This window comes from Vidua chalybeata, chromosome 3, assembly GCF_026979565.1.
Source record: "Vidua chalybeata isolate OUT-0048 chromosome 3, bVidCha1 merged haplotype, whole genome shotgun sequence".
In the NCBI taxonomy this organism is placed as follows: domain Eukaryota; kingdom Metazoa; phylum Chordata; class Aves; order Passeriformes; family Viduidae; genus Vidua; species Vidua chalybeata.
In genome coordinates this window covers 3,019,971-3,037,058 of record NC_071532.1, presented here as the reverse complement: position 1 = coordinate 3,037,058, position 17,088 = coordinate 3,019,971, and the positions used below count along the sequence as shown (strand labels likewise).

General features: G+C 51.4%; 1 protein-coding gene across 1 annotated transcript; it reads left to right on the top strand.

Annotated features, from left to right (window-relative positions):
* The first annotated feature begins 9,130 nt into the window (after positions 1 to 9,130).
* On the top strand, positions 9,131 to 12,660 carry LOC128784976 (serine/threonine-protein kinase pim-1-like). The gene is given in 6 exon segments (XM_053936961.1): positions 9,131 to 9,796; positions 9,875 to 9,925; positions 10,155 to 10,524; positions 10,733 to 10,909; positions 11,043 to 11,170; positions 11,172 to 12,660. Coding segments are annotated over 6 exon segments (1,689 nt in total). The 5' UTR covers positions 9,131 to 9,256; the 3' UTR covers positions 11,595 to 12,660.
* The last annotated feature ends 4,428 nt before the right edge of the window (positions 12,661 to 17,088 follow it).

The following is a 17,088-nucleotide window of genomic DNA, read 5'->3' as shown; positions in this document are numbered from 1 at the left end:
GGGAAGCCACCGAAATCCCAGCGTTGTCCAGTTGCCCACATCCTCCAGTGCTGCATCCTGCGGGAGATCCTGAGGCCCTTGCTGGCTTTTGGGAGGTATCCACCTTTCCCCAGCGGGACATGGGAGCCACGCGGTAAAGATATCCCCACATGCCAGTCCCCTGCACCGCTGGCACAGCCTCTTTGCACGCCCATCCCATGCACTCTCTCTGGGCAACGTCTTCCTCTCGTCCACGGGACGGCTTCCTCTAATTTTGTGACTTTTTGGAGCGTTGTGCACGCTCTCATGGGATAAAGCGTGGGCCTCCTCGCCTCTCACACTAGTGCTGCCGCTGTAAGATTTTCACTCTTGCACGCAGGTTTCCAGCACGGAGGAGCCATGTGGGGTGCTTGCCTCCATCCCTGCCTGTGCTCCCGACCCCTCTCTGTGTGGGGAACAAGCACCAGACAGCTGTGGGAACCCTTCTCCCCAGATGTGCAGCCCCCAAAAGTTGTGTGGTGAGTGCGTGCTAGGGCACCTCTTGGGCTCTGTGCCAGTGAATCAGGCACAGATTTCCCCACCGCGCTTCTGCTGCAAGTGACTGATGGGTGAAATAAAGAGTGGGATGAGGGGGAACATTGGACAATAGGACACGCCATCTGCTCCCTGCCCCTGCCTGCCTTGCCAAAGACACTGGTGTGGGGTCTTCCCTCTCTGCTGAAAAGGTGCATTGGGACAGGGGGCTGGGATTGGCCTCATTTCCATGCGTGATTATCAGAGCAGAAACGAAGCTCTGAGGAGCTCGAGAGAAGCTTGGCAGGTGATGCCTGTGAAATTGCATATTGTCTGTCGGTGCATTTGTCCTTCCAACCACCCTGGGCCATGCATTCCTGTCCTTGGCTTGGTTTTATGACCTTTGCTCTCACAAGCAAAATGGTCTCAAACCTGCCAGATTCAGATTCAGGTGTCAGTAATTTTTCCTGGCAGGCGACTGAGGTTTTTGCGGCACACTTTGCTGCTTTCTGCAGCAGAAGCATGGGGACAGGCACAGATTAGCTGTACAGGGCTGCCACAGATGCTTTGAGAGCCAGTCCAAGGGGACTGGGCTCTGTGACAAGTCCAGAAGTAGCAGCAGCTCTGACTGAATTACGAATTACAGAAGGAAATGCCAGGGAATTTGAGCTCCATTCAGAAAGGCTGACAGATATCCTGCTGGGGAAAGCTGATAACCTTGTCACCCTTCTGCTCTTGCCTCTCAGTCTTCATTTTTATCCCATTAGAGGGGAACTGGCTTATAGTTGTTCCCATATTATGTTCTTGCCAAGTTCTGCTTTGGTAGAAATGGTTATGAATGAAGAAAGCAGGATTATTTTCCCTCTTAAATCCTGCTTTCTTTCCATGGCAGCTGCCTGTTCTTCCTCTGCTCTTGTAAAAACACCCACAGGTTTCTCTGGGAGTGTCTGTGTCCCTTCTCTTCAGTAAAAGAGACAGATGGAGCTGAAAGGTGTGTCCTCCACTGCCTTCAGAAACAGGTCAGATCAAATTAGTATCAGGCGTCATTTGCTTTCCCACGCTTTGGGAAGACTTTTCTCGCTTTCTCTTTTTCCTCCTATTCCTTGGATGTGGCTGTGGTGGGATAGTCAAGCCATATGCTGCAGAGAGGCAGGCAGGGCTCCTCTTCAATACCACAGAGGAAAGTCAAATTAACTCAACAGGACTGCATTTGGGCATTGGACATTATTGTGAGAGTTCAGTCACTGCCAATTGCTTGAAAAGTTTTGGTGCCTTCGTGGACCACAGGCCCCAGCTGTAGTCAGTGGCATGGCACCCCACAGCCACAGAAAATACCCTGCTAAGACTGGATGCCTTGCTTCCAGCTGTGTTCACAATCCATCCATCCTGCTGCTGCTGCTCCTACTGCCACTGCTTTGATCTGAAATGCTGGTTTGTGCTCTACAGCTCCAAGTCCTGGCCACTGCTTCAAATGGGTTCTTTCACCAGCATGCATTGGCAGACTCCACCTGGCTCCAGCCAGATGACACCAATGCAATTTGTTACAGTTGAAAACCTCTTTGCAACTCTCTGGCATCTTTCCATGCCAGACTAAAGGGCAAGGCACTGCTTCTGATGGTGCTGCAGAGGGAAAGTGGCCACTGTCCCACCTGTCCCTTTTGTTTATGGGACTGGAGCTGCTGTGAGAGGGAAGGGTGTCCTTAGAGGGTCCTGTTTGAACCAAGGTGGGATCGGACATGGAGTCTGGAAAGTTCTTTCTGGAATTCTGAAGGTTGCCTTGGTCAAGGGAAGAGCTGCATTTTTGTTAGACCCAGGGCAGGTTGGTCAAAAAAGTGTAGGAAATAATTAATGTAGAGGTATGAGGGAGGGAAGGCCAGGAAGGAAGGCCAGGAAGGAAGGAAGGCCAGGAAGGAAGGCCAGGAAGGAAGGAAGGCCGGCCAGGAAGGAAGGCCAGGAAGGAAGGAAGGCCAGGAAGGCCGGCAGGAAGGGCAGGAAGGCCGGCAGGAAGGCCGGCAGGAAGGCAGGAAGGCCGGCAGGAAGGCCGGCAGGAAGGCCGGCAGGAAGGCCGGCAGGAAGGCCGGCAGGAAGGCAGGAAGGCCGGCAGGAAGGCCGGCAGGAAGGCCGGCAGGAAGGCAGGCAGGAAGGCAGGCAGGCAGGCAGGCAGGCAGGCAGGCAGGCAGGCAGGCAGGCAGGAAGGCAGGAAGGCAGGAAGGCAGGAAGGCAGGAAGGCAGGAAGGCAGGAAGGCAGGAAGGCAGGAAGGCAGGAAGGAAGGAAGGAAGGAAGGAAGGAAGGAAGGAAGGAAGGAAGGAAGGAAGGAAGGAAGGAAGGAAGGAAGGAAGGGGGATGCCTGTGTATACTAGTCCCATACTGATATAATCCTGTTGCAGTCACTCCTGATATCCAGAGGGAAGAACTAAGCCTCACACTTTCAGGGATGACTCTAAGACTGTAAAAAAGCAACAGTGCAGCCTGGTAGTTTTTCTCCTCTCCTCAAACATGAGACTTTTACGTTGTACTTCACAGAAAAAAAGACAATAAATCTTTCCAGCATGATGCCAACAGTCAGAATACTTGGCTTCTTTTATGTTCTCTTCCTGTTTTAACAGCTCCCAGAGCAGTGTCTGACCCCCAGCCCCTCCTGACCTCAGACAGCATCTCCTCGGTACCTTCTCCTTGTAGCATCCCACGTCCACTCCTGTCTGCTCCCAATTGCCTTTTGCTGGTTGCTTCCCATTCATCTGCTCCACTTCCCAAAGCACCCAGCACCCTTGTGCCAGGAGGGCACCCTTCAGGATAGGACCCTTTGCACTGAATACCTGCTTTATTTGTGAAGCAACTGCACAGCCTTTTAAAAGCCTTTTAAAGAAGCCACCTCCATGGTGTCATGCTAAGGAGCAAGGTGCCAGCAGTGAGAGCTCATGCTAGCATTTGTTCTGCAAAGAACATGGAAGGTGAAAAATTACTTTTTTGAGGTAAATGGTGCTCCAGTGCAGCGATGGCTGCAGGGGCAAGGTAGGTGACATCTCTGTGGCATTTGCCAGATGGTGGCACTTCAGGGATACCAGCTGGTGGTGCAGCGTGTGGCAGCTGGAATCCAGGCAGACTCCTGCATCACTTTTTCCTTCTTTTTTTTTCTAGCCCACCTCCCTTCCCCTCTTGTAAAAAAAAAGCCTGCATGAGGTCCAGCCTGATCCCTGCCTCCTTCTGTCTCTGCTACAAGTTCCATATTTCAGCCAGCACTGCCAGTGGCCAGCATGGGCTGCTGGAGGGAAGTTAGCAATAGCCAGTTCCCAGCAGGCAGAGTTCCTGCACACGATTTTGCATTACTCAGAGCCTTGTTTCTCCTGCTGCAGCACAAGCCTTTTCTGGGAAGGTTTTTCTTTACCAGGAGGGGCATGAGTATAGTGTGAGAGGAAACACACTGATCATTTTTGCCCAGAAGCCCAGCAGTAAGCATTTCCCCACGTTTTTACATTTCCAGAAATACTCATTCGTGTCTTTCAGAGAGAAGCAGTATCCTTTTGGAAAGGACAAGGGAAGGGAAGAAATCCGGCTCCCGTGTAATAGATAACGTTTTATGAGTGCTGCTGTCCATCTGTGCATTGGCCATTGCTGCTGGTGGATCCAGGATAACAGCTTGAAGCCCCACATTCTGATTTCACTGGGAAGGGTCCAGCAGGAGCCATGTCAGAAACTGACAGCAGAAGCCACATGCTAAAAATAATTACAGCAGAACCTGTCTGCATGGAAACTCCACAGAATTTAGAAACTGGAGCTTTTCTTTCCATCCAAACTACTTCAGATTTGAACTCTAGAATGAAGTAGAGAACAAGGAGTGTATCACTGCACAAAACCATGCTGCGCCCACATCCTGAAGGTCATATGGCTGAAGCTGTATGATTATATGGTTCATATGATAGTGGGAAGTTTATAGCACAACTACAAAACTGCTGGTTTGTAGGAGCATTGCTACAGCAGCAGCTGAGCAGGCTCTGTTGATGGAACAGAGAAGTCAATTTTGCAGTAAGGGTGAATGGTACAAGGTGAACACGAAAGGGAATGGTAGAGGGAAAGGATCAGGTGCAGATCACTGTGAACATAGGACTGGGAAGAAAAGAAGGGAGATGTGAGAGAAAGGTTGGTTGAAAGACAAAGGGGTGGGAGAGGAAAGAAGGGGAGGTGAGAGGCAAGGGTGGTGGAACACTAAAGTATTGCCTTAATGCAATAACCGTCAATTAGATGGTTATTATATGACAGCAGAAAAAGTCACTGCCAAATGAGGCTAGGAAACACTACCATAGAAAGCAGACTAAAACAGAACAGATCAATTAATTGATCTGGGAACAATCAAGATGCCTGGAAGCAATGGTAGGAGAAACCAGCAACAGCACTAAGCAGAGCTTTGTGGTCAGCCTTCCCTGGACTTCTGTGCTTGGCTTTACCACTGAGCACTGAGTAATGTCTTTCATCAAACATGTAGGTCGTGTTGGAGTTATCTCACACCTGTTTATGTGGTTGTTTTGTCCTACACAGATCAAGACAGAAATACTCCCTCCAGGGAGTTTATACATTCAGAACAACATGAAGTTTTATCTTGGTTCTACCTTGGGTGAAGAGCACAAACAGCCACAGGTGACACTAAATTGGGAGGGTGGCCACCCTAACAAACAGCAGACTGTCTGCCCAGAGGGGCCCTTGTGGTGTCCAAGGAGGTGAGGAGCAGAGCTCTGCACAAGGGGTGACACAGCTCTGCATTCAGCCAGGCTGGAAGATTCAATCTGCTCAACAGCCCTTCTGAGAAGGACTTGGGGTTTCAGCAGACAACAGGCTGACAATTAACCAGAAGTATGTTCCCATCACAGATAAGATAAACAGGCTGCACTAGCAGCCACGTGTCTAGCACAGCCAGAAGAGGGATTTCTATCCACTCTGTCCAGAGCTGGCGAGGTCTCTCCAGGATTCGTCTCCAGTGTTAGGTCCTCCAGTTCAGGAGGGATGGGGCATTTTTGTAGTCTCCTCTCCAGCTAGGAGAGGAGACTTCAAAAATTGTTAGGGACCTGGAGCACAGTGCCTCTGAGGGGAGAGGGCTGGAATTGTGTAGTCTGGTGAGAAGAAGGCAGAGGGGACATGTCTCAGGAGCCTGTGACTGCTGGACAGTCAGTCACAGACATGAGAGCAAAACTCCTGCAGCATCAGGCAATACAGCAGGGATCACAACCACGGAATGCAACTTGGGAGGTCCAGAAGTAGATCTCAACAACAGGAAGTTTTAGTGTCCTGAAATACAATTAGCTTTTAGATTAAAGTCTCTTCACTTACCCACCCAAAGCACCTTGCCAGAATTAAGGGAAAAAAACAAATAAAAGAAAGCAACAAAAACCCAAACAGCCCAAACCCTAGACACACTAATTGTATCTCCATCCTAATCACAGCAGAGGAACACAATGCACGAGTCCATCTCAGCTTGCCAAGTTGCAAATGCTTGTCCAATGTAGCATCTGAAAGCAATTTGCAGTAATTTTCTATAAAAATACTTCACTGTCAGATCAACAGCAATGGGAAAGCCTTGAATAGACCACCCCCCTCCTACCCCAAAAATACCTTTTGTATAGACTGAAAGAACTGCTAAGAGCTCTCTCTTTTTGGTAGAATTTGTCCACGTTTCTTTGCACTGCACCCTTGTGATGATGAAAGCCGGTCACATGCCAGGCTGTACTGGCCAGAGTGTAACCAGCATGTGAAAGGGCAAGATTAAAAGTCCTACATCCCTCCAGGTGCTCAAAATTGACTGGAGAAGGCCCTGAGCAACCTGACAGAGCTTTGGAGTTAGCCTCACCCCCAGCAGATGACAGGATGAAAGACCTCCAGCAATCCCTTCTCATCTAAACCCCACTGTGATTCTATGCCAGCCTTTCCAGAGCTAGAGATGCTTCTTGGATCAACACATGCAACACAACAATTTTATCTACAAGCAGAAGGACAAATAACCTACATATATAACCTTCTCAAAACATACAAAAATAACAGCTTCCGACCAGTGATAGAGACAGCAAGTATTTGTTGCACATTAGAAAAGCCTGACATTAAAGTAAGTTTCATTATCCTTGACACCAAGGCAAATCACACCTTTTAAGTAAGAAATCAAGCTACATATATTGTTATTAATAGGAAATAATATTTCTTACCATTCCTGTAAAAAATAAATATTGCAACATAGCAAAAAAAAAAACCAAAAACCACATACTTCATCATCCATGCACATGCTTTTGTCTGTCGTGAATTTCCTATACAGGACTCATCTAGACATAGGCTTTGAGGTCCAGAATGAGATAATAAAATTATTTCCTTAAACCCAGCTCATGAAGGAAAACAGATTCCACCATTAGGAGAAATGTGTCTTCATTTGAAATACTCCTACTGCAAAACATCAACATTTCAACACTGAGCTCTATGAGCTCATGTGGTACACTTAAGCAACATTTTATCTGGATTTGCCTTGTGTGTGGTGCTATTAGACAGAAAAAAACCCTCTCATTATATGTAATTTTGTTATATTTATAAGTTTACCATTATGGTCTAGGATGAATGTAAAGCCACGCTCAAGATAATCTTAAATCAATTAAACCCCATGAAAACTAAAAGACACAAAATGGGATCTCATACCCCGCAGTTTTATTTGTTCCCCCACAAAGCTGTTAAAATGTCATTCAGAGCCCTTATCTTTCAGCAATGCATCTTAACCAGTGACAACTTCATGCTGAATTTTATGTGAATTTGATTTTGAAGTAACTGCTTTTGATACAAATAAGCCTATAAACTAAAATAAACACTTTGCTTAAAATTAAATAGTGGTTTAGGACTTTCCCAATTCATGGTAGTGTCTGATAAAAAATACATTGATTTATCCTCTTAAGTACAGGTACAAGTTTGCAGAAGTTCCTTTTGCATCTGTGTGGGTTGAATGCTAGAAGCCTGTTTATGGTACTTCTCTTAGCCTTCCTGAGAATTTCGAGGAAAGGAGATCATTTCTCCCTTTGTGTCTTTGTGCAAAGGACAGATCCATCCTCAGCCTGAGGGTGGATCATGTTTGTTCTTTGAATCACCTCTGCCTTATGGCAGCTGCTTTGCTCAGCTGCCCAGCTCGCTGGGCGAGGCAGATGCATTACCTCTTTTTGTTCCTCCATGCTGGGGTTCCAAAAATAAAAGCAATGTTAACTGTAAAAATACATTAGTTAACACTAGATTTGCCTATATTCTATTGCATTTCCCAAAAAACTTCTATTAGAAGTCCATACAAAACAACAATTTAATGTTATCATGGGATACAGCCTATGGGGTAATGCACAGGAAATGAATGTTGTTAATTTGACTTAATGTGAACAAGACTCTAGTGAAAATATGATACATGACTAAAGCAACAGTAGTAATAATTTTGCTTACAGAAAAGTACTTACCACAGGTAATAAAAATGTTTGCTTAAATTACTTTTTACCATAGCTCAAGAAAACCTTACCAGAGACACAGTTCCTGTCTCTTGTGGCGTGAAAGCTCTTTTGGGGAGTGGGTGTAAAATCTGCCCAGTGTGCGGATGGAGAACATATTGCACTGTCTGTACATAGCTGTTCTCTGCTGGGGAAGATCCTCAATATTAGAAGGAAATACTATGATAGTGCTTTTACATTTCTAATATTTCAGAAAATCTTAATCAGAGATCTTTTTTTTTTTTTTGGAGGAGACTTCTTTTTCCACAGCTGTTCTACCTTTTCGTATATAAAAAGTAAGCAACCACAACGTTATGGAATATCACGAAAAAAATATTTTGTGCCCCATCATGGAACTGAGGAAAGATTTAGAAGAAAGAGCTGAAATTGCCAAGCTTGATTGGTGCTCCAGTTGTGCTTTTTGAGTGGTGTATGTAGGTGTCATATTCCCATTATGTCAATGTATCATTCATCTTTCTCCTCAGAACACCATCCAGCGCTGTAGCCAAATGCTTCACGTAATTTTCCTTTTGTACCTTGAGGCAGTTTGTTCCCCTGCCGTCTGAACAGGGACAGGAAAGACACGATCCGTTTGCAGTCAGGGGCAGAGGGGATTACAGCAAAACCTCTCCGTGTCTTTTTCAGTATTGCAGATCTAATTGCAGACGCTTGGTGGAGCAGGGTATTTACAAATTGCAATGCACGCTCTTAGTTCTGCATGACGAACAGCTCACATTGCTGTTGGAAAAGCAGATTTTTTTCACTACAGCCACTTGTTTCTCTGCCTGCTCTCTGCATAAAGGATGGTAAGAAGACAATGGTACAGGGAGCTCATGTACCCTTCAGTTCCGTTCTCGCCCTCAGCTGAAGGAAAACCTCCATATGCAGTAGCACTGCCTTTAAAATGGACCAAAACGGTTGGTTTAAACAAGATATTCAGGAAAAAAACCCTCTTCACTGTGAGGGTGGTGAGGTGCTGGAACACCGCTGTCAGGATCTCTGGTTACTTCTCTAACAGCAATCTGCGGGTTTATTTGTTTGTTTCTCTCTTTCGTTCCGCGGAGCGCGGCTCCTCCGTTGGGTTCGCCGAGGCAACGGAGGAACGTCCGCGAGCTGCAGCGGCTCCGCAGCAGCAGCAGCAGCAGCAGCAGCAGCAGCAGCAGCAGCAGCAGCAGCGCTTCTCTAGATCGGTTTTCCGCTCGCTCTCCGTCCCCTTCTCCGTCGAGCACTCCCTCCACTCCCGTCCCGTCCCGTCCGTGTCCCGCCTCTCCCAGCCCGGCTCATGCCGCGTCCCGCAAGGCGCCCGTGGGTGGGCCGGCCCCCTGCCCGGCCATGCCCGGCCCGCCGCGGTCTCGCCTCCGCCAGGTTCCCTCCGGAGTGGCTGTGGCGCCTCTGCAAGAGTCTCTGGAAGAGTTCCTCACTCTGGCTGTGGTGGGGCAGCACCGTCCTGTGGCTCCGCCTGGCGCGGGCTCTGGCCCGGCCCCAGCCCCGAACGCAGCCCCTGCCGCGGTTCCGCCCGCAGCCGCCCCGCTGCCGCCCGGCTCCCGCCCCGTCCCCGGGAGCTCCCCCAGGAGCTTCCCCGCTCCGAGCTCCGCCGCTCGTCAGCTCGGCCGCCGGCCCCGAGCCGCCGCAGCCCGGGGCGGCTCGGCAAGCAGCAGCGCGCCGGGCGCTCGGCTTGCCGGGGCAGAAGAGCGGGAGCGCGGTGCCGCCCGCACGGGCGGAGAAGCCTCCCCTGGAGCAGCTCTACCGGGAGGGCCCGCTGCTGGGGAGCGGCGGCTGCGGCAGCGTTTACTCCGGGACCCGGCTCGCCGACGGCGCCCCGGTAAGAGACGGGGCCGGAGCGGAGGGGGCGGCGGGCGGCGGGCAGCGAGCTCAGCCCGGCGCTCGCCTTGGCTTGCAGGTGGCCATCAAGCGAGTGCGCCGCGATCGCATCCCGGAGTGGGCGCGGCTGGTGAGTGAGCGGGGCCAGCGGGAGAAGGCGGCGGGGCGTGCCGGGCGGGGCTAAGGCGAGGCCCGGCAGGGTGGCAGCCGGAAGGCTGCGAGGGGAGCGAGCGGGGAGTGAGCGGGGCCCGCGCAGCGTCCCGGGCCGGGCAATGGCGAGCGGCGGCGGGGCCGGGCAGGGGGTGGCCGAGGCGCGGCGTAGCATCGGCCCCGCTGAGGGCATCGCGGTCCCCCCGCAGCACAACGGCGCCCTGGTGCCCCTGGAGCTGGCGCTGCTGCGGATGGTGTCGTGCCCTGGCTTCCGCGGCGTCGTGCGGCTCCTGGACTGGTTCGAGCTGCCCGACGGCTTCGCGCTGGTCATGGAGCGTCCGCAGCGCTGTCAGGACCTCTGGGACTTCCTGGACGAGCGGGGGTTCCTGACGGAGCCCGTGGCGCGGGGGCTGTTCCGCCAGGTGCTGGAGGCCGTGCGGCACTGCACCAGCCGCGGCGTCCTGCACCGCGACATCAAGGCCGAGAACGTCCTCGTCGACCTGGCCACGGGCGAGGCGAAGCTCATCGACTTCGGCTGCGGCACGATCCTCCGGGACACGTTGTACACCCGGATGGCAGGTGACCAGGCAGCGGAGGTTCCCCCCTTTGCTGGCACGGGGAAGAGGGGGGGAAAGAAGGGGAATCCTCCTTCAGCCGGCTGCAGCCAAGTTGCTTTTCGTCGGGGCAGGGGCTGCCTGTTGTGGAACGGGAGCTGGCTGGGAGGGAGGGAGGGAGGGAGGGAGCAGCGTCAGCCTGATGAGCTGATGAGCTCCTCTGTGTCCCATAGGAACGCCGGAGTACAGCCCACCGGAGTGGATCCTCTTCGGCTGCTACCGTGGCCAGCCAGCCACCATCTGGTCCCTGGGCATCCTGCTCTATGACCTAGTTTGTGGGCACCTTCCTTTCAACACCAATGAGGACATCATCCGGGGCCAGGTCTTCTTCCCAGCCCGGGTGTCTCAAGGTGGGAGTGCTCCTTCAAGGCATGGGAGGAAGGCTCCGAGCACTCCTAGTGTGTCCTGAGCCCCATTTAATCTGGGAGAGCATGGACAGGAGCCTTGTCCCGCTGACCAGTGGTTTCTGTTTTCTCTCTGCAGAGTGCCAGCACCTCATCATGTGGTGTTTATCCATGGACCCCACAGACAGGCCATCCTTAGAAGACCTTTTTGAGCATTCTTGGCTGCAAGAGCCTCACCTGGCCAAGGAGACAGCAGAGATCCATCCCTCTGCACAGTAGAATCCAGGAGCCCAGCAAGAACCAGCTGCACGCATCTTGTGGAGCTCAAAGAAAAGCCCTCAGAGGGTTTCCCTGCGGCCGTGGCACGGAGGAGAGAGCGCAGCTGAGGAGATGCTTCCGCTGGTCCCCGGCGAGTTGTGGAGGGAGCGGCTCAGTGCTCCCCGTGCCACTGGAGAAGTGGTGGCAGTGCAGTGAAGGTGCCACGGACTGGAACAGGGGAAACATCCCCCTGCAGCTCAATGGCATCGGGATGTCCCCGCAAGCCGAGGCACAGCTGGCGTGTTCTTCTGGAGCACCACGTGGAGCTGGGAACACCATCCTGGAGCTGGCCGCTGGTGGGGCAAAGCCGAGCGGCTTTGGCTGCGGCCCCTTCCTGGAGGACACGCTCTGCGCCCCGATGAAATCAAGATGAGTCCCCAGCCGGCGCAGGGGCGGGGGGATGCTCGTGCTTCCAGGCATGGCAGGGCTCGGCCTGGCCACGCGCCGCAGGTTCCCCGCTCGGCGGCGCTGGGGAATATTAATTTTTCCCCAGCTGCCAAGATGCTTTTTGTTGGGAAGGGGACGGATGTTGTGGAAGGGGAGCCGGCTCCTGGCCTTGCTGACAGCTTCTGCCAGCCAGCCTGGCACGGGCTGGGGCGGGGGCAGCCAGCCTGACAAAACATCCATCCATGTGGATGGGGGCAGCAGAGTGGGACGGGTTCTGAAGCCGTGCCCCAGCTGGTCTTCTTTGCAGGCCCTTGAGGAGGGGGTGGGTTTACAGGTGGGAAAGGTGGGGTTTTTCCCCACCCGTGGAGAGGTTTAATTCCTGCATAGAGTGGTCAGACCCTCCCTAGGCCTGTGATAACCTTTGACACATTTTCCTCTTTCCATGTATTCTTTTGAATTGACTTTCACACAATTGTTTTTGTTTTTTCCAGGAAGATTACAGCTGGTGCCCGGACCAAACAGGGAAGCACCTGCACCATCCGTGGAGTGTGTCCAGTGCCAGCGCTGCCCCTGCGGGGGGACATCCCCTTCAAGAAGGACGAGGACCTCATGTGGGATCAGCTCCTCTCCTGGCAGCAGGTCTGCAGAGGTGGGTACCCGGCTCCACAGCTGGGCTGGCAGAAGGGCTTCGGGCAGAGGGCAGCGGGCACACGGGCATCCCGCCCTTGCAGCTGCTGAGGAGGCTGCTGTGCTGTGCTGAAGCGGAGGAGGTGGAACGTGGCCTGCCACGCTGCCCTTCTCTGGAAACACAGAATGGCTCGGGAGGTTTGGGCTCTGAGCACAGCCAGCAGCCTGGCCCGGGCACAGGCCATGGCAGGACAGGGCACAGGAGCCTTCTGTGACTGACCGTGGCTCTCTGGTTTCTCTCCGCAGGCTGCCAGCACCTCATGCCATGGAAACGGCTCCGCTCGGCCTGCCAGGCTGGGAGGGCTGGAGGGCAGCGGGTGTTCATTTGCTGTCAAAAATAAATTGTTTTCTTGTTGTCACTGTCATCATCGGAGCGTCTCTTTCATCATCGGAGCGTTTCTTTCATCCTTTTCCGAGCTTTTGGCCTCCCTTCCTCCAGGGTAATCCTTCTGTGTCCTTTCTCAGCCATAGATAGCATTTGGCAGGGGGGGTAAAGCAACGTGAAAAATTCAGCAGCAGCTCCAGTTGCAGGCCCCTGGACAGGAATGCTGGCCCTTTCCCATGGGGAACAAAACTCATCCCCCAGATTTCCTGATGTCATTTTGCAGGAAGCATTTGCCACTGCCAGCGCAGCCCAAGTTGTAGGTGGTGGCAGGTTGGGTCTGGGAGACATCCTGCGCCATCTGGAAGTTTAAGAGTGCACTTGGCTCCTTCTCTCCCCGTTGTGTCCAGCACACACAGGAGCCCAGAGCTCCTGCAGAAACATCACAGCACTCAGTGGGACCAGACTTGTGTCCAGTCCTCACATAGAGCTGTGGTGTCCAGCATCCACCTCACTGGAATGAGGAACTGTTCCAGCTCTTTTAGAAGGAGCTAAGGAGGTTTGGCCTTCAGATCAGCACCTTCCCAGCTCTTGATTTGCTGCCCTGGGGAAGCTGCTGCTTGTGGCAACACTTGTTTCACAGCTGACAGCCCTGCTCTGCTGGCCAGCAGCCACTGCAGGTGCTTGTGCTAGTGACCTTGAACCTTTCAGATCTTCCCAAGGAAAGCTCAGGGCAGAACTTGTCAAAAGAGCATTGCCTGGGCAATGCTTTTAACATTAAATCTTTCCTCTGTGCTCCATGCCATGCACAGTAAATATTTGAGGAAGCAAGTTTGCTGCTCCAGAATTTTTTCAAAATAGTCATTAAACCATAACAGAACACGATTTTTGGATGTGACACGATTCTCACTTTAATGCATTGTGCAGGAAAAGAGGAGCACTGCTTGTGAGCTGTGTGTCTAACCTATGTGACCTTGCCACCAAGAATTTAGAAAAGAGGGGAGAGATGGAATCAGTAGCACAAGGATATCAGCCTTGTGATTCTGCCACAGGCCTGAGGACATGCTCCACTTCCACTGGGCCATGGCTTTTTACCCTCCATCAAAACTTGATGCTTCAGATTGTGGTGGTGAATCCCCCCGGCCTTGTCAGGCCACACGGTGATCTGAGAAACGCTTGTCAGGCCTGGGCCTTGCTGAACAGCCCCTGGGCTCAGCTCCTCTGGAGCTTTTCAGAAACGCTGAGTGCTCCCAGGAACTTGTGCTGTCTAACGAGCTCCTGGGGATTTCTGTGAACAGCCCTGGAAACCACTTTTATTGTCTGAATGGCCTGACATCCTTCTTCTCCCACTTTCAAAGGCAGGCTGCTGAGCCAAAGTGTGGCCATGATGGAGCATTTTAGGACTGAGGCCCATGAGCAGTGCTCCAAAAGGAGGCCCTGGGAGCTCTCCTGGACCACAGCGGCTGCCAGCAGCAACCTCCCTCTGAGTGGGGCCTCTCAGAGCCAGCGAGCTCTCAAGTTTGCTGCACTGGATGACTGATCAACAGTGGATCCAGGGCCAATAGCCCCACTCCTGGAGGCTCCAGTTGAACTACAGTTAACCCCAACTCCATCCCTTTCCCTTCCCAAGGGCAGCCAGCCCTAAGCCCAGCCAGGCCAGGCCTGAGGGTTTCACACTGTCTAGGAAGTAGACCCTTTCCAAAGCTACTTTTCAAGGCCTTTATTTCTGTAATTCCCACTCAGTTCTGGGTTGCAGCTTGTTGCTGTGGGATTTTGTTTATTTCTCTTCACATCAAACAAAGTGGTGGGACACAAACAACAGCACCAGGCGGTGGAAGTAAAAGAAGCTTTGCACTCCCCACTAGAGGACCCCAGAATTCAGCTGGCTGAGAGCTGTAGGGAACAAATTGACCATCCAAACGTTCCACTTTTGCTCTGCTTCATTGTTCCGGGGCTTTATTCCCTGCTTGCTTTATTGCAGAGACACCCAAACCCAACATAAACATGATCTGCCTCAAAACATTTCTGATCTTGCCAGTTCCTAACAATTCAGAATCTTCTTCATGGAAATAGCACAATAGGCAGGTCAGTCTGAAATACTCTCTAACAGAGTTGTTAGAACTCAGAGTAATCATTCTTTACATGACTTCACAGAGGATAAAAACATGTGGCAGCTAAGCAGTAAAAAAAAATAAAATAATACCTTTCTTAAATCAGGATTTTTATCCCCTGTAGAACAGTCAGGTCAATAATAAAAGAGTGACAATTAAGTTTTAATGGTATAGCTCATTTTTAGTCCAGAATTTATCCAGCAAACATGTCACCTAAATTACTAAGCAATACTTCTCCCCAGCTGCATTCAGTATTCCAGGTGCATATCAGCAATAAAGGAATCATTCCAAAGGGGCCATGCCCAGCATTTGGAAGAACTAAGCCTGAGCAAAGGGACCAGTGGGTCTGATCCCTTTTTCTGCATCTGCAAAATTATTTCTTCAGGTCTCATCTCTCCTACCTATTCAAAGAAGTTTTGCACTCTGCATTAGACACCCCCAGTATTCAGTGGGCTGATATGATCAGTGTATCTGTAGGGTGTAAACTGACCATACAAATTTCTCTGTTGTGGCAGGGGTTTATTCCAGCTTTCTTTCCTGCAGACACACCCAAACCCAACATTACAACACCTGCCTCAAAACAATTCTCATTTGGACTGTCCCTGAAAAATGAAAAGTATACTCAGAGCAATTCCCTGTCCCCAGGGACTGGCTCCAAGGCTGGGCTCTTGTCAGAGTCTCCCCCAGATTGGGGTGACCCCGGGTGGTGGTAAAGTCTCTCCTCCAACCTGTGCCTTCAAAGAAAGACTCAGCAGTCTTCAGTCATCTGCTCTCAAGGCAGTTCATTGCATGTTATCTCAAGGCACACAGACTCCCTGGCATTCTCCCTGACTCCTTCTCCCTCTGCGTCTCTCTCTGTCTCTCCTGCCCAGGGGGCTGGTGCCATCTTTTATATCACACATTACGTGTTAAATGTTTATGGTTTTTCCCCAATGCCTATCACCTATATTGAACAGTGACTTTCTGCTCTAAACCAATCTGTGAGTGCCAACATCACCAAGTACATGGAGGATAGGAAGGAGAAAGAAGGAGGACAGGGCACGCCCAAATCCCTCCATCTTAGAACCTCTGACCCCCATGTACAAAACTCAGACCCCTCTGTACAAGGCCTAAAACCCCCCTGTACAGCACTCAAAAATCCTTCCTTTCGCTTTGTGACTACTTCTATTATAATATCTAAACTTTTGTGATTTCTTGTTCTTCCTGCAAAGTTGGTAAATTGTTCCATGGGTCAAACTCAAAACCACAGGGGTTTCTGGCTGCCTGCCAGGGTCTCAGAGGCTTCTGCCCTGGACCCGGAACATCCAAGAGTGTCTGAGGGACACCTTGGGTTCCGACAGGCTCTCACCTGCACAGAATGAAGAAGAGCTGCTGCACTTGCCAGCGTCTCCGGGGTCTCGCGATCAGTGCTTTTGTACACACTCTGCCTCTCTGGGCCGAGCAGCATTCCTGGGCATCGGCTGCACCGCTGCAGGCCAACATCCTCCAGGCACAGCTGCAGCAACAGGATTGCAACAAGCCCTGGCTGAAGGAGTCTCCAGTCATGCTGCAGCCCTTCACCTGCGGCGGAATCATCGTGTGCCGCCACGGGGGCAGCAAAGGGGGTGACGGGCTCTTTGCAGATGAGGGTCTCCTCCATGTGCTGCTGCTCGCTGGGCTGATACAGCTGCTGGTGCCTTCCCACACTTCTAGACTGGGAGCCTGCCTGGAAAAATAACACTGACAGTGCCAGCCACCAATCCCTGCCATGGCCCTGCCCACAGGGCGTCCTGCCTACCAAACTGCTCCAGTCAGGTGATGTCAGACACCATCAAAATACATTCAAAGGATGCATTTCCACATTCTGGCAAAATCACAGCCACACAGCCCACATGTTGTTGGCAGAATCAGGGAAGCCCCAGCAGCTGCTCTCCCCACGGCTGGAAGGCCATGGCAGCAGAGGCAAGTCTCTCACTGTGCCCACTGCCAGGAATCAGGAATTCTCTAAGAACTAGTTGTGCATCCTAAACCTTTCCTTATTTTCTCCCTTTCCATGTCATCCTCCTCCTCTCCAACAGCACGTTTTACTTTTGTTTGTTTATACTTAACCAAGGTCATTGGGATACTTGTTTTGGGACAGCGAAGCCATTAGCAAAAGTCATGAACACAAAAATGTGTTTGTTTTGTTTTTTTTTTTTGTTTTTTTTTTTTTTTTAACAAACAAATCAATTCCCATAGCACAGAGGGAGGCCAAAAGCAAAACATCCATAACTCTGACACTGCACAGCGTTTAACAGACACAGGTGCACATCCCACAGAGACAGCTCTTATTCCCCTATGAAACTTCCAATAATCAGACAGAACATTGAAATACTTAGGAA